The sequence below is a fragment of the Gymnoscopelus braueri genome, assembly GCF_963280865.1.
Source record: "Gymnoscopelus braueri genome assembly, chromosome: 22".
Lineage (NCBI taxonomy): Eukaryota > Metazoa > Chordata > Actinopteri > Myctophiformes > Myctophidae > Gymnoscopelus > Gymnoscopelus braueri.
In genome coordinates, this window is record NC_137624.1 from 40,467,934 (window position 1) to 40,489,668 (window position 21,735).

A 21,735-nucleotide genomic window follows, 5' to 3' on the forward strand; every position below is an offset into this window, starting at 1 on the left:
CACGTCTCACATTGTGAGCTTGTAGATCTGCAGTTTTCGCCAAATGTTCGCCCCCCAGAATAGGGACACTATATAACCTTGCGGTATTGAGTTCACATTAAAGGGATATTTCACTTTCAAAAAAACTTTTGGTAATTTTATCGTCTACTCAGGCCGTTGTGAACCCCCCAGACAGTTTTTAAGTTGCTCGATTCAGTATATAGATATTTGATATTCATTTAATCAGACACGCACCCTTCCTATACAAACCCATTGTAACTTCAAACTACATTTTAACCATGTTAAATTCATCAAAAACACCCGTCCTTGGTTCTGGTGACTCATACCGCCCCCCTAATACGCGAGGGGGCCGTGTTTTTTCAATTACTTTTTTCATTTATTTTTAATCTTTTTTTTGGAAAATGAAAAAAACAAAATACAATAAAAAAATAAAATATAATAAATGAAAAAAATGATCGGAAAAACACGGCCCCCTCACGCATTAGGAGGGCAGGGTGAGTCACCAGAACCAAGGACGGGTGTTTTTGATGAACTTAACATGGTTAAAATGAAGTTTGAAGTTACAATGGGTTTGTATAGGAAGGGGGCGTGTCTGTTAAAATGAATATCAAATATCTAAATACTGAATCAAGCAACTTAAAAACTGTCAGGGGGGTTCACAAAGGCCTGAGTAGAAGATAAAATGACCAAAAGTTTTTTTGAAAGTGAAATATCCCTTTAAGCTCACAATACAGCCTCCATCTGGGATCGCTCAGAGATTGGAGTTTACATCGACCCGCGCGCCCGGTCGAACCAATCAGCGGCAGCTACGGGCGGGATCTTGGCGAGAACCGGGTGTGACGCCATCGAGAAGCGCCTGTCGCATTGTAGTTCTTTCACTGTTCATCATGGCCGCTATACCACGAACAACAACACTACAAGTTGCGCAGCTACTATACGTCACGTAGACGCGTCAATATGATTGGTTGGAGTTAGCACGCCCAGACGGGTGACAGACAGGCGGTCCTGTCCAATCACCTGCCAAGTATAGTTTGAAAAAGAAGGAACCGCCGTCTTGCAGCGGTTTGGGCTACCGAGGTCCCAGATGGAAGTTAGGTTGTGAAACAAATGTGTGAAGCAAGCTTTTTCCATCTGGCGGAGTCAGGTTAAGGACGCTAGGGCAGGGGTCTTCAACGTTTTCAGGCCAAGGACCCCCTAGCTGAGAGAGCGATGAAGCAGGGACCCCCTCTATATTGTATAAAATTGTGTTTCCGATTCAACTTTTTTTGTTTACTTGGTCTGCTCTTTTTTTCCCTCTACACCAAACCCCTCTTTGCCAAAAAATAGCAGATCTACAAGCTCACAACGCCTCGCAGCGCGAGGCGTTGTGAACTTGTAGATCTGCTATTTTTGGCTAAAGTTGTCCTCAGAATAGGGATGCTAGGGTTCAAGTGGTTACGGTAAAAAAAAAAAAATCATATCACAAAGATTTGGTGGACCCCCTGTCGTAACACTGAGGACCCCCTAGGGGTCCCGGACCCCCTGTTGAAGACCACTGCGCTAGGGTTCAAGTAGCCTCGATCTCCAGGCTTTTATTGCTTAGTTTTGCTAAAAAATAAAAGCCTGGCCCAACCATAGCCTGTACTGGGTATGAGGAAGTGTTTCATTTCCCAACCAACCAGAGTGCAGTGGGCGTCGCTCGTAATGTTGTGTTAACGGGGCGGGGGTTGACGGACAGATCGGTGAACCAATGGGATCAGCCGCAATCTCTCGCCGGCTCTATACACCCGCCCCTCTATACACGAAATCAGGAGCGTTGGGGCAGACTAGGGTTTAAGTGGTTAAAAAACGGTGAACTTTCCACACAAGACATTGTAGCAGGGGGGGGGGGGGGGGGGGGGGGCGGGGGACACCGACCGGCGGCGGGGTGTCAAGTCACCTGCACTGGCCAGTGTGCACGTTGACGATGCCGCGCGTGTGCATGTGCATGAAGTTGAAGATCTCGTGGGGCATGGCGTGGAAGCCCGGACGAGGCTTGACGTTGTCGTAGTAGTGGTGGGTGATGAAGACGCCCGTGGGGTTCATGGGGAAGGCCCAGAAGCCGTAGAGGTGGACCTCCTCGCACATCTCCAGGGCGGCGGTGACCAGCATCAGCCCGCTGCTGAGCCGCTTGGCCCGCACGCCCTGCACCGCCCAGAAGCGCTGCGCGTTCAGCAGGTACTGCGGGTGGAAGAAGAACGCGCCCCGTTGCGAGTCGAAGTCGTCCAGCATGTACTTGACCCGGAAGGAGACGTCGGTGTTGCGGACGTTGTAGAACGCGGGCAGCACCACCGAGGAGTTCTCGTAGTTCTGGAGGACCTCGTAGAACGGCCGCCGCCATTTCTCCAGCTTCTGGAACCTGGAAGGAGGAGGTGGAAGTTAAATATGAAATAGTAGAGATAGAGCCACAGACAGACAGACAGACAGGCAAACTGACGCGTTGTGAGCTTGTAGATCGGCTATTTTCAAATAGCCTACGTATAAAATAGGGCTGAAGTGGTTAATGTATGTTTTATAATATAATAATTTATATCTGCAAAGTAACTAGTAACTAAAGTTTTCAAATAATTGTAGTGGAGTAAAAGTATAATATTTGCCTCTGAGATGTAGTGGAGTAGAAGTAAATAATCACACCCAGTGTGAAGTGGGCGGTGTGGTCACAGTGGTCATCACAGTGATGGAAGTTCACTTAAAGAAAAGTAATATTGTGGACCAACACCCCTAACTTAAAAAAAACCATAAATGTATTTCTTGTATTTCTTAAAAAAACCCATAAATGTGTTTTTTTTAAGTGCATAGTCCTATTTATAGGGCTATGCACAATTGTCATGTTTCACTAGCCAATCACAGTCCTGAATAGACTGTGATTGGCCAATCACGGTGCAGGGTTAGGGGGGTACAATGGTGGCCAATCACAGCGCAGGGTTGGGGGGTGCAATGGAATGTCGATGTCCAAACCTCACATATAGGGGCGGTTTCACCGCCCAAAAATACCTCAAAATTGTACTTAAGTACAATACTTGAGTAAATGTATTTAATTACTACACCACTGCAGACAGAAAGACAGACAGACAGACAGACAGACAGACAGACAGACAGACAGACAGACAGACAGACTGCGGGATGGTTATGGTACCTTTCAGTAATAATGCTTGGGTTTATTGTCACTAGATCTGTTTTGGTGCCAACGTCAGGTGAGTACTTCTCACTGATGGGTGGTATATTACATCTGTGAACAAAAGAAAAATATCCAATATTAAATAAATGTGAAGTTATCATTAGCCCTGGTGTCCCTGTCATTGGCTACTCTTTTCAAAAGATTTCAAGAAATACATTTTAAAAATAGCACAAATATCCCATGTATTTTCAAAACGTAATGTATGGCGAATATAACTTAGGCTTAAAGGATTCCATGCTGCATACCTAAAAACAAAATCTGCTGAATCAATCTCCTTTCCACATTTGCTGTTCTTGATGATGCCCCCGTTTCCAATAACAGCACATTTCTTGTATTGTGATTTTGTGTACGGCATGTCCTGGACGAAACAGATATGAGATGGAGTCAAATGACATTCATTGCAGGATTCAGTGACATTTCACAAGCAAGAACCACACCATCAATCAGCACATTTATTGAACGAAACAACGACAACAAATAAAAACAAAACAAAATGAATGATGTCGGAGATTTTGATTGCTGAGGTCTTCGATTGTCATCTATGTTGTCGGGAAGCTATACGTAGGGGAGTCCCCTGTAGCTCCCGGGCACGATGAACTCCCTCAGGGCCCTATACGGATAGTAAAGAGTAGAGAGTAGAAGAAATTGGGGGAGCATAGCCGGTTGGGAGGGAGGGGCGCTGAATGCAAGAAGAGCAAAATGGAGGATAGATGGTTAGGAGAGCATTTGTAGGAGAATGGAAGGGAATTGATTGTAGGTGTGGTCCTGCTCCTGAAATTCTGTTAATTGGCTCCAATAAAAGAAGATCTATACTGTATGACAGTGGTTCTCAAAGTGGGGTCCGGGGACCCCCAGAGGTCCTTGAGGGAGTTCCAGGGGCTAAATGATAGATAGTAAGGAACCAAATAGACCCTTATGGGTCTGTGACTGAGAGAGCGTACAAATGGAACCAAATGGACCCTAACGGGTCCATTTGGTTGCATTTATACAGTTAAATTTAATGTAATTAATTAATTAAATTCGTTAAATTAACATTGATTTTACAATATAAATTGGGGTCCCAGAGATAGAAATGCCGTTAAATGGGGGTCCGTAGCCTAATGCATGTCAAACTGGGGGTCCTTGAAATTAAAATGGTTCAAAAATATCACTGCTAGAGCCGTAAATATCTTCTCTTATGGGGGGGCCTTGGCAAATCTTTTCAAATGGGGGTCCGCGGGCTAATAAGTGTCAATTTGGGGGTCCTTGACATGTTCAGTTTGAGAACCAGTGCTGTATGACACCGATAGCAACACACACAGAAAAGCATACAGAATCATACTGTATGTGTAAAACAAATTGTCTTTATTGCAATTGTAACCTGGCTACACAATGTACTGTCCACCCACATCAGGGAACATCTTGAAGACCTCAGTGGTGATGGGCAGGATGCCGCTGGTGTCTACCTCATACCGCAGCTTTGTACCTGCGGGCGTGTTCCTCTTGGTGGTGAACAGGAACGAAGGAGCATTACAGCACCGAGACAGAGCCAGCCTTTTGGGTGGACACACCAAAGAGAGACATGAAGGTTAGGAATAAGGCCTTTGGGTGGACACACCAAAGAAAGACATGAAGGTTAGAAATAAGGCCTTTGCAATGAAAAAACAACAGTGGAAATAACCACCAAATTGTATGGCACCAAAAAAAATATTTCTGAAAGAAGACATTTCTTTTGTCATACAACACAGTTGTGTGACAAAGTATGAATTAGCCTTAAAGGAGCACTTTCGACCTTATCTTCATATAAATGTCAAAAACAAACGGAAGAGACCATGGCACTCTTGTGGGAAAACGCCTTTAAAGGGATAGTTCACCCCCCAAAATGTTGTCGCATTCCTAAGCCAATAATTTGTTGTCCGGCAGCGGTCCCGGTAGGAGACACAAAGAGTCTTCTTTGTTTCTCCTACCAGAACCGCTGCCTACCGGTCCGCTGTTTATAAAATTATTGGCTTATAGGAATGCGACAAAAACAAAAGAAATATCCCTGAATTCAAGTCTTCATGGGGTGACTAATCGATAGAAAAAAAGTAATTGTTTGGGTAAAATATCCCTTTAATAGTATGGCTAATGCATGGCAAGAATAACAATACCCCCGCGCGTTGCGGCAACAATGCCTTCATCAGGGTGACTTAGTCTGAGTCTTTATGTTATGAAGACAAACCCCATGCAGAATATACTTCAGAGGAAGAGACTGAGGTCTGGATACCATATATTATTGTTCTCTATAAACGGCTGGAGTCATAACCGTGGGTAGGGAACGAAACTACTAATCACCAGAAGTCATAAGTGCATTCTCTTCTAAAACAAGCAATTAAGAGTATACCCAGCGCTAAGGTAAAAGTACAATATATCAGCTACCTACTTTCATAAACAGATGAGACAAATAGGAAAATCCAATGAGCAAGAGCTAAAACAAATAAGTGTATCGAATAAACAAGTTCCAACAAAACAATAAAACAATAAAACAAGGGCTCGTACAACTAGTTAACAAGTAGGCAAGGCAAAGAGGAAGGGTAGTGTTTCCACCACGCACCAACTGTGAACAACTCTATTATTGTGTGCTTAACGTGTGCATAATTTGCTGCTTACTTGAAGTTTTCGGTCTCAACTTTGTTCTGCTCCCATTTGCACATTTGCATGTTTCTCCATCTCTCAAACAGATCTGAGGTTTTCACCCTATAGGCAGACAGAGAGGGAGACACATGAATAAGAGGATACAAAATTATCCCTGAGAATGTATATAATATGCCAGTACAGTGGGTGTAACGGGCGGCCCACAATAAGGACTATAGCTACAATACAATGTTCACCAGTGGTGTAAAGTAACTAAGTACATTTACCCAAGTACTGCACTTAAGAACAATTTTGAGGTATTTTTTACTTTACTGGAGTATTTCCAATTTTCAGTACTTTTACTTTTACGCCTCTACATCTCAGAGGCAAATATTATTCTTTTACTCTACTACAATTATTTGAAAACTACTTACTAGTTACTTTGTAGATTTTGATTATTATTATGTAACACATACATACATTACCCACTTCAGCCCTATATACATTTCGGCCATTTGAAAATAGCCGATCTACAAGCTCACAATGCGTCGCATTGTGAGCTTGTATAACAGCTATTTTCAAAAGGTTTGTATACATTTTATAAATTTCAAAACTTGTGAAATGGGACATTCTGCATAATGAGTACTTTCTACTTTTGGTACTTTAAGTACATTTTGAATTCTGGACTTTTACTTTAACAGAGTATTTGTACATTGCAGTATTGACACTTTTTCCTGAGTAATTGTTTTTTTTTCAATACTGATGTTATTGTTCACCACTGTCATCGTTATAGTTGTGGTGTGGACTCTGCCATCCACTTGAGTTTAGAACAATTTTAAACCAATATCTTTACAATATAGCTCTTGGTGTGGATGGCCCTTTGGAGAAAGATACATCATGGAGGTCTTGATAAATAGCAATCAAAAGGATATTTAACATGAATCTTTATTTGTGTTAACTTGTGAGGACATAACACTCGTGCTTAAAAATCCCCACCAGCCAACGTAAAATGGTGCATTAGATTCATTCCAATGAGTACTATGTAGGCTGCAGCCAATTTTTCAGTGCTGTCAGCGAACCATTGGGAAGTCGTTATTATTCACATCCTCCTCACAATAGGATTTAATGTACGTTAACTATTAGCAAAGCTGTCCTTTAAGGGAATAGGGTCAGAGAGCTAAACGACTTCCCCATAGTGGCATTATTGCATAATTGCTCCAATCCCTACTCGTCTCGTCTCATACAGTTAAATAACTGCTTACCACAGTATCAAGCCTAGAGTTATTGTGAAGACAGAGAAGAAGAGAAATTCGTTTAGAGTAGCGAGAGGTGTGATTTGCTCTGGAATGAATGATTGCTTTGGACGGCTCACAGTCAGCAGCTGTTCTCAGCAATAGCCAGGGTGGAACATCAAGCTTTGTGCCAGGACCTTCAATGAGGCTGAGAAAAATGCCGTCTCTGTGGAGGGTAATCAATTTAGCTAATCTACCCACTGGAGTGTCCGACTACTACTACTACAAGAGCGGTCCAGGGCGGGAAATAATAGGACTTTATTTTTATTTTTTTATATATAACATCAGAATATTCATGTCCAGTAATTATCTATCTGTATGCAGCAGCACCTCTCTCCCCACTTACCACTGCCATGCTGACAAAGCTGCCATTGCGTGTAAATCTTAACCACTTTCAACCTGATGTGCCCATTTTGTGCATGTCAGTATAGGGCGAAAACGTTTATTTTTATTTTTATAATGTTCAAAGATTTAAAAAAAAAACTTTCAAAATATTTCTAAATAGCTGAAATAGCTGATCTGAAAGCATAAAACACATTACAATGCGATTCGTTGTGAGCTTGTAGATCGGCTATATGGCTATTGATGAAGTCTATAGGATTGAAGTGGTTAAACAATGCAGGCAGCATGTAAGCAAAAGTGAAATTGGACTCATTCATGAATGAAGTATTGTACTCAGCGAGTTGCAGATTTTTGCCAACGTGAGCACCTTTTGTTACGTTACGTACCACCACTTACTGGTGAAGGTACGCATGCTGAGTCATGACAGCTTCAATGAGTACACCCCGCAGACCAAACTGTGACCTGAGTTTCAAAACTGGATTCAGTGATTAACTGCTACATATGAGACGAAAAGCATCGCAGAATAAGTGGGGAGCAGTTCCCTTAACGGAACAGCAATGCAACACATTCAACCTCATTCATGAAACATATGATGAGATTTCATGTGTACTTAAGAACTTTTTCACGAACATAGTGCCATTCATAATTGATTTTCTGATCTGATTGGAAATGTGGGTGTTATGCTGACGTGGCTTCTAATTGGAATTGTTCTATTCTTTGTGCAAAATCAATAGTGTATCAAGTGCCAAATCTCAAAATAACGACAAATTCAGTGACCATCAGGCTTCTAATTATAACCATGTTAACAGCCTCATGTGAACACTGTCATTGTCTAGTCTTGTCTTGTCTTGTCTTGTCTTGTCTTGTCTTGTCTTGTCTTGTCTTGTCTTGTCTTGTCTTGTCTTGTCTTGTCTTGGTAATTCTATGTTATGATCATGTTTTCATGATCATAACAATGTTTAATGGTTCATGTTTTCCCCATGCTGTATCAGTTCTCCAGTCACATCAGGTCATTCTTTGTGCTGCATCATGTTAGTTTGTCTGTGATTTTGAACACTATTCTCCCTGGCCGTCCTGCATCATCACAACAGCATATAACACACGCAGGGGTCTTGCATTTTTGACATTTTTGTCAAAATTATATTTTCTACAATGGACATACAAATGATCGGACAATAATGTTACCAGAAACGCCAGAAAAAGAGCCAGCCCTAAATATCTGTATATAAGTGTCTGCCAGTGTGAACGCAGAATAACTCTTGAACCATAGGTCATACAATGAAAAAATTCCAACTCCCCATATAGGCCACGCTCACTTCCACCTAACACATCAGCCACTCAGATTGAAGCTATGGGGACATGAACTTGAACAGGAAACCTTCTTGAAATGAAACCCGGGACCACAGTCAGTCATGCACAGAGCCATTTGTCTTCAGACATTTTCAGGAGGAAGCACCACTACCTCAGGGGATCGAACCATCGAACCTTCTGTTTCCCAAGCGGCCGCTCCACACGCTGAGCCCCATTATTCATTATTGAAACACCAATCTGCATGTTTGTCTCCTGGAATATCCAGGATTTATCATATATTCTGTATTACTCATTTCTTACTTGTATATTGTATTTAACTGCAGACAGATCGATAAATCACCTCAGACTAGAGTAAAATATTAAAAAATGTCCATGGACAGGAGAGAGCACTCACATGGTCAGGACTTTGACATCGATCATCTCCTGCCTGAGCTCCTTGCAAGCAGTGGAGTTGAACTCATAGGTGCCTTCATACGTGTCCAGATACCTACAGGGATAGACACAGTTAGCCTGCAGCCACACCAGACCTCACACTGCATAATGTGCATGTGTTATAATGGAACTGTGTGTCATGAGAACAGACAATAAGAGACAATGGGCCCTATCTTCTTGCCTTACCCCTTATCCCCAAACTTTTTTTTTGCCATTTTAGATTTAAAAATATGTCAAATAGCCGATCTACAAGCTCACAACGTGTTGATGTAGATCGGCTGGTTGAAATATTTCAAAATGTTTTTCCAAATAGTAAAAAATGCCAAAAAAGAGTTTAGGGATGAGGGGTAAGGCCCAATAGGGCCCAATAAGGCCCGAGATAGGGCCCGATATCTTAAAAGTACTAAGTCAAATCTTTGGCCTCAGTTAAAGACGTAATGAAATCAATCTGGCATTTGGGTTAAAGACATGAGATGACAATGGTCACAATACAAGTGAGGAAACCTATTGTAGCTCACAATGTCACAAAAGACAGTGACACTATATAGTCTATATTTTAGGCTGGACATGTCTGTTAGTATGTTTTAGACACAAATATATAACAATTATGTGATCCCAAAAACAATCTGAATTCACAGAGTTTACAGTGGTTATCACGTGGGGGGAATAGGGTATAGCAGTGGCGGCCATTTTCTGGTTCCATTGTTCCAGACCCCATTCATTTGTCCCATAGAGATTTACAAAAATATTTATATCAATTATTTTAAGCCTAGAATCTAGCCATCCGGGATCCTGGTGATTCATGACCATAACATGTTTGATTCTGTGAAGGAAAAAAAAGGGAAACCGCAAAACAAAGGGTATTTACTAAATATAGTATATATGTTTTATGGTCATGATTCGCCAGGATCCTGGATGGCTTGATTCTAGGCTTAAATTAATTGATATAAATATTTTTGGCAATCTCTATGGGAAAAATGTATGGGGTCTAGAACGATGGGACCAGAAAATGGCTACCACTCCACTGCTATACCCTATATCAATCTACATAACAGAAACAGTATATGAAGAAAGTCTGAAATGCAGTGAGAGGCAGATTGTGGTGTATTAGATGGTGTTAACTTACTGTTTGGTGGACACAGCTTAGTACAGTACATCTGTGTGGTTCTATATGGTAATGAAATTAATGTGTTTGGAACAGATTTTCAAATTATACTATGTCTAAAATAGGTGACTGTCAAAGATTACATGAAAATCTTTCAATTTGAAATACAATTGAAACACAAACACTTTGTTTTGTTAGTTTGGCATCTAAGCTGGTATGACATGCACACTCACACAGACACATGCTCATGCACATGTAATCACAAAGTACAAGCAATCGTCATTCTCCCTCTTGAAATCAACCCATTTACCCTGATTTCATTTTAACTTATCGTGATATATATAGAGCTTAAGAGCCTGAATGGTTTCATTCAGCGTTTGCATGCAAAGAGGATTTTGGAAAATCTTAAAGACATTTGTGACACAGAAAATCACCTTATAAATCATCATGACGGAATGACGACATTAACAAAAAAGCACACACAAATAATCAGATGTTTGGCATGGTGGTGGTGGTGTGACTGCTCTGAATGGCGTCTGTGGAGAAAACTTTACAGACATGGTCAAACATTTTTCATGGCAGAAATGTTTTATTCTTTTAAGCTTGAACTTCAGATTAAGTTGCCCATAAGTTGCCATTTGTCTTAAAAAAATATGCAGTATTTTATATTCGAGGACAATGATGTATTTCATGTAAGTAGGTGTGAGGTTTGGGGAGGTTTGGGGAGGTTGCGGGCAAGCAGGGGTTTGAAAGGGAGGTGGAAGTGGTGAGCACTTAAACCTCAATGTATTTGATTTTGTTTCTATATTCTCAAAATTAGTTGGAATACTGTACCTATTTAAGCCTTGATCTGTGGTATTTACTTACATTACTTTCACTGCTGTGCTTGAAGTTGAACCCTGTAGCATCCCTATTCTGGGGGGAACGTTCACAGGAAATAGCAGATCTACAGCACAAGCTCACATCGTAACGCAATGCATTACGTTGTTGTGAGCTTGTAGATCGGCTATTTTCGCTGGAGAGATTTAGTGTAGAGTGAAAAAAGAGCCGACACCATCAATTAAGTATTCATTTACTAAATGTGAGGGTATAAGTGGTTATAACTATATTGTGAATACATTAAATTTGTGCTGTAAAATGGACAAAGAGAGATTCTATGTTTGGAAATCAAAGGATTATCAAAAGGTTCCACAGAAGAATAAATCACCACTTGAGTACAAAGAGTACAAAGAGATCAAATCAGTCACTGCAAAACAAATTGCATGACATTTGGATCTCACAGTTTATCCTTCATGTTAACCACAGCTTCTTATCTGTATTAATACTCATTCATCTAGAAACAATTGTTCACATGCTATAGAATATAGGCATGCAAATACAGCATTGTTTTCAATATATAATACTACATTTTCATTAAACAGATATAAGGCAACAGATAGGCAATGAAGCTATGAAAAGTATTTACATCCTTAATAATTATAAATTAAGAGAATTGTTTTTTTGCCTTGCTATAAAAGGCCTTACTAGTTACTCTAATACCCATGGTCACCGTACGCATGGTGTTCTCAGAGACTTGTGAAAAGTGAAAGTCTCCCTTTGGCCACATTTAACCACTTTCAATATGGCAACCCTATTTTGGGTATGTGGTTGGCAAACTTTCAAAGATTTAAAAAAATCTTCAAAGACTAGCCAAAATACTAGCCAAACTAGCCAAACTAGCTCACAACGTGTCACGATGCAATGCATAGATTGGCAATTTTCCCGATTTTTTAAACGACTTGAAAGTATACAACAGGGCTGTCACGATTACAAATTTAAGTTGACGATTAATTGTCACTCAAATAATTGAGATTAACGATTTAATTGCGTGTTTGGCATTGAACATTATTGGAACATATGAAGGCTTTTGGGCTTCGTCATCAAAAGTTGCACAGGGCAGATATGACAAATAACTGAAACGTATTGCCATATTTAACCATTTTTTTACAAACAGAAATAGCAGATCTAAGTAGATCTGTAGATCTGTAGATCTAGATCTGCAGATCTATATTTGAAAATCTTTCAATATGGAAACGATTATGACGATTATGCAAAAAAAAAAACGATTATCTACAATAACCGCGATTAGACAATTATGAAATAATTGTGACAGGCTCAGTATAAAAGAGGTGTGGTTAAATAGGCTTGTGCATAAAGATATGGAGCCATACAGTCACTTTATTGGGAGTTGACCTTGATACGTTGATCGTTGAGTCAACAGGAGCTTGGGATGGAGCCAATATCTATGTTATATTTCACCATTGGGTGGTGTCAAAAGAATATTAATAAATTAAAATAAAATTAACTCTGAAAACCATGTATGGAATGGAATTTCTGACGCATAGAAATGATGTAATGTAGAACATTATGATTAGAGTTGTTCTATATCGTTGCCTATATACGTAATCTGTTTCTAGCGAAAGCAAGTTCAAAAAGCAACTTTAGAAAATCTACTAATATTGGTTTTCATTTCAACACTGTTGTTGTTGTTACTAATATTTTTTGTAATAATGTTATTATCAAAACCCTGCCTGTGGCTGTGGAGTTAAAAATGAGCAAAGAAAGAAAGAAATGGGAAAATGCTAAATGGGATGAAATGAAACTTGAAAGGAACGATGACATTGACTGTCTACATCCACCAGATGATCCATGTATTTCTGTGAGGTTAGGCAATTGATTATAAATATTGAAGTGGCATGTGTCCTATGTTACAAGATACAATCCAGGACTTATTTTAATCAATAAAACATTATTTTAACCAATCTTAAAGGTAGGGTAAGTTATTTTCTTTGGTTACAAAAAGTGTTAAATAGCTCTATGTTCTGATAGTATTTAGCTATAGAGTGATTATAGCTCTTTATTAAACAGAAAAAGTATTTTCAGGTCAGGATACCAATTTTATCCAATCAGGGTAGAGAACTCAGTCAGGATACAGATTAAACAAGTGGAATTGGAAGTGATGACACTAAGAAATGAGCAGACACAAAATTGGAACTGGAACACTATAAATTTTAAGCTGATAAATGGGTAGGCCTACTCTCTCCTGATTGGCTGAAGTTTTGTCACCTACCTGAAAATTGTATTTTCTGTTTATTAAAGAGCTGGAGAGACAGAGAGACTCCTGTTACTGAGCAAACACTCTATAGCAATGAGTACTATCACAATATACTGTAGTGCTTTGACCTTTTAACAAAAAACGTTTTGTTTTGACCCAAAAATATCACTTAGCCTACCTTTAATGTATGTTAATACAATATAACTAACACATCTGCAGTGGTTGGAGGTTTTCTCTCTACTCTTCCATTGAGACATTTAGACACCTGCTGGTTGACAATGTCAATAAAGTTATTTGAAGCAGACGGAACAGATGCGCCGCCATCAGGCATAAAATATAGGGATTGCAGCTTTAATTTGAATAACATTGTCTATTCTGACCAAGATTCAGTTTTCTAAAGATGAAACATTGTATTGTGGTTATTTACTACAGTATAATAAAAGAACCCCGAGTAATTCACTGAAATAAATACTGAATATTCTTAATATGCGTAACCTACTAAGATCTAATTTTCACGGCACTGAAGCTAGCTTGACCTCTCGGATTCCTAACCTAGTATGTTAGTGTTGTCTTTTAACAGACAAGGTCACGATGCAACTTAATTTCAATCATTAATTGATTCATACTCTGTCGTATGGCAGAGTAATAGGATGAAAATAGTAGAGCATGGAATGTTGTACAACGAAATATAATGCCGGATTTATACTTAGATGAGTGGTGGTGTCTTACATCGAAAACAACCGATTTACAAGCTGACAACGTGTCGCTTTGCGACGCGCAGTGGGTGGAAAGTAACTAAGTACATTTACTTAAGTACTTTTGAGGGAGGAGCCAGGCCTGGAGCCAAACCACAGCGCCTAGAGCCTCCTAGTGTCGCCAACAGCTGCAACATCTCAACTTTCCTGGCCTGGCATTAGTCGGACCGATGCCGTGGATCCATGCGTGTTGCAGGTTGTGAATGTAGCATGCATGGATCTAGCGCCAGGCTAACCCTAACCCCCAATTAGCACTGTCTCTAACTCCCCTCAAGAGACAGTGGGGTCAGTAGCATGCCAGTGCCACTTGGACACAGGCCGGGGTCTGATCAGCCTCGGTCGGGTCGCCTAGCGGTCTGTTGCAAGACCCCAAACACACCCAGTGACTCCAGGAAACAACACTGATGATGTGTCCAAGTGCATCAGTCGACTGTTTTATTGACTGAAAACTCTGGGAGTGGGAGTACCAGTGACAACCAGGAACAGACAAGGTGACGACCACGAAGAGTGTGGTGACATCTGGAGAGACAGAGGACGGCCGGAGAGACGGCGACCCGCCCCGGGGTGGAGAGTGTTGGCAGCCCAAACCAACGTCTTCCGTGAGGAAGGACCTTTTTGCTAGAACCTGCAGGGAGGGTTTAATCCATCAAGACAGAGTGAGATGTTTGAGCCCATTAGCAACGACGACGTAACGCACAGCAAAGCCTCCATTTCTGGTCAGAGAGCCAGGCCTGGAGCCAAACCACAGTGCCTAGAGCCTCCTAGTGTCGCCAACAGCTGCAACATCTCACCTTCCCCGGCCTGGCATTGGTCGGACCGATGGCGTGGATCCATGCATGTTGCAGGTTGTAAGCGCAGCATGCGTGGATCTGCGTAGTCGGTCTGGCTGGCGCCAGGCTAACCCTAACCCCCAATTAGCACTACTTTTACTCGAGTAAAGACTGGGAGTACTTTTTCCACCACCGGCGATGCGTTGCAATGCGTTGTCAGCTTGTATACTTTTTCGATGTGCAACACCGTGCATGCAACCAAGTATAAATCTGTCTTGAATCTGTCTTAAATCATCATCAGGCTTTAACGTGGATAAATAAGGAGATCCAGGTGACGGAAGAAGGAGACAATGAAGATGTGAGCAGAGGGGACGTATAGTAGGGACAACAGACAGGTGTCCACACTATGTGTATGACAGAGACACAGAGCTGTGGAAGGACACATGACACACGGGTTTGAGGAGAACGAGAAGGTGCTGGATGGGAAACACAGAAGATACGAGGGAGAATATACGTGTAGTTCAACCAGCTTTCTCATGGGGGTTAGAGGGGGTCAGGGTTCAGGGTTCACGGTGAGAGGGATCAGACAACATGCAAAAGAGCAGATTGGAAGTGCAACCACCACTGAAAAATATAGATATATATGTGTATATATGAGTTTATTTATCCTTTCAGACTAATGGAAAATAAAGAGGCATTCTTTGGGTTTCTGTGAAAGTATAAATGCCTTCCAAACCGGCCTACCTTTGAGAGCGTTTTTTTTTCTTCTTAATATCGGATATGCAGGGTGTGACTATTACGGAGCTCTGTGAATCTGGCGGAAAATTCTGACGGAAACATCTGTCAACATGCAGACACGTTGAGTTAGAAGATGGAAGTTGTCTTAAAGGTCAAAGGTGGACGCATCAGTCAACCAGTCCACACATGCAGGCAGCTGGGTCAGCATCATTCACTGATGAATTTTAAATATCTCTCTCTTTCGCTCTCTCTCTCTCTCTCTCTCTCTCTCTCTCTCTTAGTCTCTCTCTCTCAATCTCTCTCTCTCACTCTCTCCCACTCTCTCACTCTCTCTCTCTCTCTCTCTCTCTCTCTCTCTCTCTCTCTCTCTCTCTCTCTCTCTCTCTCTCTCTTCTTAGAGGTGTTGTGCCGTAAATCACCATAGAAAGGTACCTTTTCCTCCCCGCGGTTCTGGCCGGCTTCAGAGATCCATCATCCAAGAAATTAACAGGACCCGTCCAATTTCCTGTCTCGTCCCCTTTGAGTCGGCTAAACTGTTGCGCACTAATAAGAAAATGAGTCAGTTTATTGGGGATTTATTGTCCTTTTTTTTTTCTTCAAAAACATAAAACCAAACCCTCATAAAACTCATGTGTGTGTGCACACATAAAACATATACATTAAGGAATGTAAAAATGCATTTCCAGCCTTCTGATTCCGCAGACGCCTGCTGACTGTTTTAGAAAATGCAGGTCAAAATGCGAAGCTATCCGAGGCTTTTTGCCAAATTTCATTCAGAAAAAGTGCAATGATCTGAATCAGCATTACATGATATCTACTCTGAGATTAAATGTCTACCTATACGTGAAATAGGCTTAATAATAATGTCTACAACATCTACAACATCTACATGGACATTTTCATCTATTAGGAGTCTGATGAGATGAGCCCTAGCTGCTTTTTAGAATCAAAACAGCAACTTTGATGCTAATGTTTAAAGTCGCAATCTGTGACTGTTTCAGTGAACGAAACGTTATTTTGACCAAGCGGCGCGGTAGAGAATGTTAATGCAATACAACTGGTTATTGGTCTCCCTACTATTCCGTTGAGATCTAAATGTTGTTTCCCGTGTGGAAGACCTGGGTTCGATCCCATGGGAAAGGCCTATAAGTGTAATGGATTGCAGCTTTAAAAACCGCATTCATTAGGCTACAGCTATCACTCAGACGTGAGCTATCAGATCGGACAAACAGCAGACATTAAAGCTGCCCTACGGTATTTAATGTACAACATTTGTTTTTCTGTTTGTTTTCCTTTTACTATTTGAAAGTAGTCTAAAGGTTTTGAGGGCAGAACGGGCATGTAACTAAATGTATAAGGTTCATCTTTTGAATGGGTAAGTGGGCTTCCTTGAATGTTTATCAGCGGGGGACCACTCGTACAAAGATGGTGGTACACTATAGTCTCAGGGTTGAATATTAAAACTGGAGGATTTACTGTGTGTGACAGTGAGCTGGAAGTGTTGCTATATGCTTTAGAGACTCTTCCCAGAAGACCTTGGTGCTGCGGAGGAGGATATTTTTAGCCTGTATAACCCTGTTCAAGTCAAGCAGGGATGAAGGAAGTTAATATGCCCGGGTCTACAAAGTGGGTCACCCACTGTGTATTATTTAATAATAACCACTTTCAACCTGGAGCGCCCCTATTTTTAGCATGTCGTCATCGGCGAAAAAAATGTTCAAAACCTTTCCTATTCTCCAGCAGAGAAAAACAGCAGATCTACAAGCTTTCGTAACGTGCCGCAAAACACGACGCATCGTGTGAGCTTGTGTTATCTCCTATTTTCTCTTTGTATACTTTGTCTTGTGACGAATTGCAGAAATAGCCCCTCTCTAAAAGCTCACAATGTGTGCCATCGTAATCTTGCAGATCTTCTATTTGTGCAATTTTTTGGGAAAGATGTTTGAACATTTCAGTCGATAATGACAAACCCCAAAATAGCGATGTTGTCAGGTTGAATGTGGAACTCCTTTCTGCCTCGTCATTTCACAGCCACCACCGCCGCCAGAACTGTAGATTATTTGTTAAAAATCAGCAGAGGCAGGCCATATGAGCAGATACGCTATATGTCACTATACATATAGGAAAATCAGGGACATTATATGGACAGATTTATCAAGTTTGACATGCTACACATGCTGACTATACAAGCATGTACCAGTTATGTTGGATTTTAGCCCATTTAGACCCGGGAAAGCATCTGACTGTGCTATTCAAAAATAGCAGATCTACAAGTTCATAGCGCGGCACCGAGTGCCACGCTATGAACTTGTAGATCTGCTATTTTTGAAAAGAAATCGTGAAAACGTGTGCAAATCTTTGAATATATATGTTTTTTTTAAGCGAACATTTGTAACTCAAATCATTGCTTCTGGGAATGTACCTGGAACAAAATATTTTACAAATGTTTGAAAAATATTTATTCAAAGATTTGCACCCATTTTCACGATTTTTTCAAAAATAGCTGATCTACAAGCTGTATCATCTGTATTGTATATAAGCTTGTATATCTGCTATTTTTGAATGGCCAAAGAAATCTTAAAATGACAAGAGATGCGTTCCCGGATTGAACGGGTTATAAGAAACATCTAATCTGTCTAAATCCAACTTCTGAAGATAAATGCTGGCATGATCACATTGTGTCCTATAGCTCACTGTGTCTCAACGTCCGGTCCGCTGGCCCACCAGAGGTCCAAATGGTCCCCTACGGGGTCTGTAACTCTGAGAGTGTAACAAATGGAACCATTTTCTTTTCACATAGACTTCCACTCTTTACACCCTGCACACACACTTGCACTTATACACCCTTTTCTACTAATATTTTTTTTTTCTGTGTATCTATTGTTGTATCATTTATGTTGCCAAATCATTTATTTATGTTTTTTTTTTTATTACTTTGTATTTTTGTTGTTGTTAAGTGCAGGTGAGATTATCTTTATAAACCCCCCACAGGGATTTTCTAAATCTCACCTGCACATCCCAACCCAATATTATGCGGTTGTTACAAATTTGTTGTATTTAAATGTGCAAATGATAGTAAAAAATAAAAAACATTTTCTTTTATCTTTGGGAGCCCGATCTATACGCTGTAAAATTCTCAGAGTTCATTTAACTCAGAGAGAGTCCATTTGGAAGCCCTGGGGGTCCGCGGACCCAGCGTTGAGAACCAGTGTCCATAGCTGTATCTCCTGCTGTCTTTGTCCAGTCACACAGACTGAGATGGGTTCCTTGGATGGTTTCCTTGGGGGGTGCGTACAGGAAGTGATAGATCCCGTCGTGTTGATATAGTGTGATTGTTAAAGAGTGTGTTGTTGACTGGGAGGGGCTGTGTAGCCTCATGGACTACGCCTTTTGAGATGTTTTTTTTAGCATGTAGACACATCATAATATAAAATGATAGCATTTAGGCCTGCCAGGCTTAATTGGTAACTAGCTCACTCTCAGTCACTCACTCAGTCACTCACTCACTCACTCACTCACTCACTCACTCACACTCTCTCTCTCTCTCTCTCTCTCTCTCTCTCTCTCTCTCTCTCTCTCTCTCTCTCTCTCTCACACACACACACACACACTCACACGCACACGTGCACACACACACGCACGCACGCACGCACGCGCGCGCACACGTATGTGCATGCACACACACACATGTATAGGCTACCTACCTACTCTTCATTGCTGACTCGCATCCATTTATCCCTTTTTTTCATCATTTCATTCTCTCCCCACTCACTCACAAAATAAAAAAAACAAAAACAAAGGGAAAACATGGCCATACACAGCTTGAGTATACAGTGTATGGCATGAATGTGATGCTTCACTTTCAGAAAATATAGCCAAAATAAATCTAATGAAAATAGTAGGGTATACATGCCACTGGGGAAATGGATGGCTAAATTGTTATTATTGGTATTAAAGCTCCTTCTCTCATCACCCAGCCAAAAGCTCATCCAGACTGCCCCCCATATTACAACCCGTATTAAAGGGAGAACACGTGCAATTCATATAAGCCCGCTATCATAATGCTTCTACTGATAACGCTTTTTTACCAGCTAGCCTACCTTATTTCTGAATCATCTATTGCAGGAGTTCTCAACCAGTGGTCCGGGGACCACCAGTAGTCCTTGAGGGGGGTTCCAGGTGGTCCCCAGCTAAATGATGGAGAGTTGGCATAACCAAATGGACCCTTATATAGATCTGTAACTCTTGAGAGAGTAAAAATGAAACCAAATGGACCTGTATGGGTCCATTTGGTTTCATTTCATTTGGTTTCATTTAACTCTTGAGAGCCTAAAATCGCTCTCAAGAGTTAAATTATTGTTAAACATCTGCATTTACTTAATTAAAGAATTGTTATTTTGATCAATGTTTGCCTGTTATCTCACCTAATGGTACCAACAACAACATCAGTACAGCATGGAATTGTGGACAAAATCGTATCCATGCAACGTTGACAAAATACTCTACGTTTTGGGTCTGATCGAGGCTAAATCTCATAAAATGGTGAATCTGTGGCTCAAAATGCCGAATACAAATAAAAAGGGTTGAAAACCACTGATATATATATTGCATATATAGGGCCTGTACCGAAGGGGATTGAGAAAAGCCTGCAATCGATTGCTTGCTGCTATTATGGGCTCTAGCCCTAACGCGCAAAAAAAAATAAAGGAATTAATTAATTAATTAAGAATTAATTAATTAATTTAAAAAAAAAAAAATTTTTTTAAATAGATCCATAAACAAAAAAACGAACACTTACCTTTTGACGTAGTTTTTCCCATAGAGAATCTGTTGCAAGAGGGTGACGAGTCCAAACGCGCAAATAAATATGAAACAGAGAGACCGATTGCCGAGGAGATCTTTACCCGACGACGGGTCGGTGTACCCGGGCATCCTTCGGCGCAACATCCGCCCTGCAGGGTCCCAGAAACCCCGAGTCAGGAGGAATATGTCGTCGCCGCATCCAGGGATCAATCACTCACCAATAAAAAGGTGTATTGTTGTGGGAATCATCCAAAGTGATCAATCACAATAATAAAGGTGCATTGAAATCATCTGAGAGGACATTTTACCCCAGCGCTTCTTCTATAGGAGCTCTCTGGTGGTGCCACAACAATATGGTCTCTCTATGGTCTGAGGAGCATTACATTAACTGAGTCTCAGCGCTCAATGGGGCCTTTGTTTAGCTACTATTAGCCTATCAATCGTTTTATATATGTTGCGGTTGGATGAGCTATGAAAATGACCCGTAAGACGTCCCGTATAGCAGGCTATGATGAAGGTCTTGACATAAATCGGAGATTCTGCGCTATTCGTCTCGACGTATGGGCGCAGCAGTGGCTCGGATCGGAAGAAGCGGGCGATGCAGATGTTATCCAGTACTGTGCTGTTTTCTATACGCGTAACAACGCACATAACCTAATTAGGTATATATAGCCTAGAAAAATCGGGGTTTAAATAAATGGTCTAAATCTTATAGCCGCGCGCGGTTTCCTTTTTGCTAATTGCCTCAGGCAGGAAAAAAAAAATCCTTGATTTCAAGTCGAGGCGGAGCAGAGACGGAGTAGCGCGTGACCGAAATTCGCAACGAAGTGACAGGAGTGGTGCTGATGCTGAGGATGCAGAGCAGGGCGCGCGCCTCGCCTCGGCGAGTTGAAGATGCTGCTCGATATGTAGTCAGCCAAAAAAAGCAAGGTCACAGCAACCTTTCCAATATAGTACACCTGCAACCAGTGGTGGTAAAAGTAGGCCACTCAAACTTTTTTTTACTTAAATAAAAGTATCAATATTATGCAATATACAAGTAGGCTAAATGTCCAGAATTCAAAATTTACTTGAGTATAAAGTACAAAAGTATTGCATGGCATCAAAATATACTTGAAGTATCAAAAGTACCCATTATGCAGAATGTCCCATTTCACAGGTTTCAAATGTAAGAAATGTATACAAATCTTTTGAAAATAGCAGATCTACAAGCTCACAAAGCGTCGCGGTGCGACGCTTTGTGAGCTTGTAGATCGGCTATTTTCAAATAGCCAAAGTTTAAATAGGGCCAAAGTTTTTAATGTA

General features: G+C 40.9%; 1 protein-coding gene across 3 annotated transcripts; it reads right to left on the minus strand.

The window, feature by feature from the left end:
• Window positions 1-1,914: 1,914 nt before the first annotated feature.
• On the minus strand, window positions 1,915-20,574 carry st8sia5 (ST8 alpha-N-acetyl-neuraminide alpha-2,8-sialyltransferase 5; the record flags this gene model as incomplete). Of its 3 annotated transcripts, XM_080419459.1 has the most annotated exons (9): window positions 1,915-2,377; window positions 3,155-3,247; window positions 3,442-3,554; window positions 4,585-4,729; window positions 5,825-5,911; window positions 9,128-9,220; window positions 15,634-15,729; window positions 16,060-16,170; window positions 20,426-20,574. In XM_080419459.1, 9 exons carry the CDS (start codon window positions 20,572-20,574, stop codon window positions 1,915-1,917), a joined length of 1,350 nt encoding a protein of 449 aa, XP_080275585.1. The 3 variants fall into 3 exon arrangements, with proteins under 3 accessions (XP_080275585.1, XP_080275586.1, XP_080275587.1); XM_080419460.1 differs by lacking the exon at window positions 15,634-15,729; XM_080419461.1 differs by lacking the exons at window positions 15,634-15,729; window positions 16,060-16,170.
• Window positions 20,575-21,735: the final 1,161 nt, after the last annotated feature.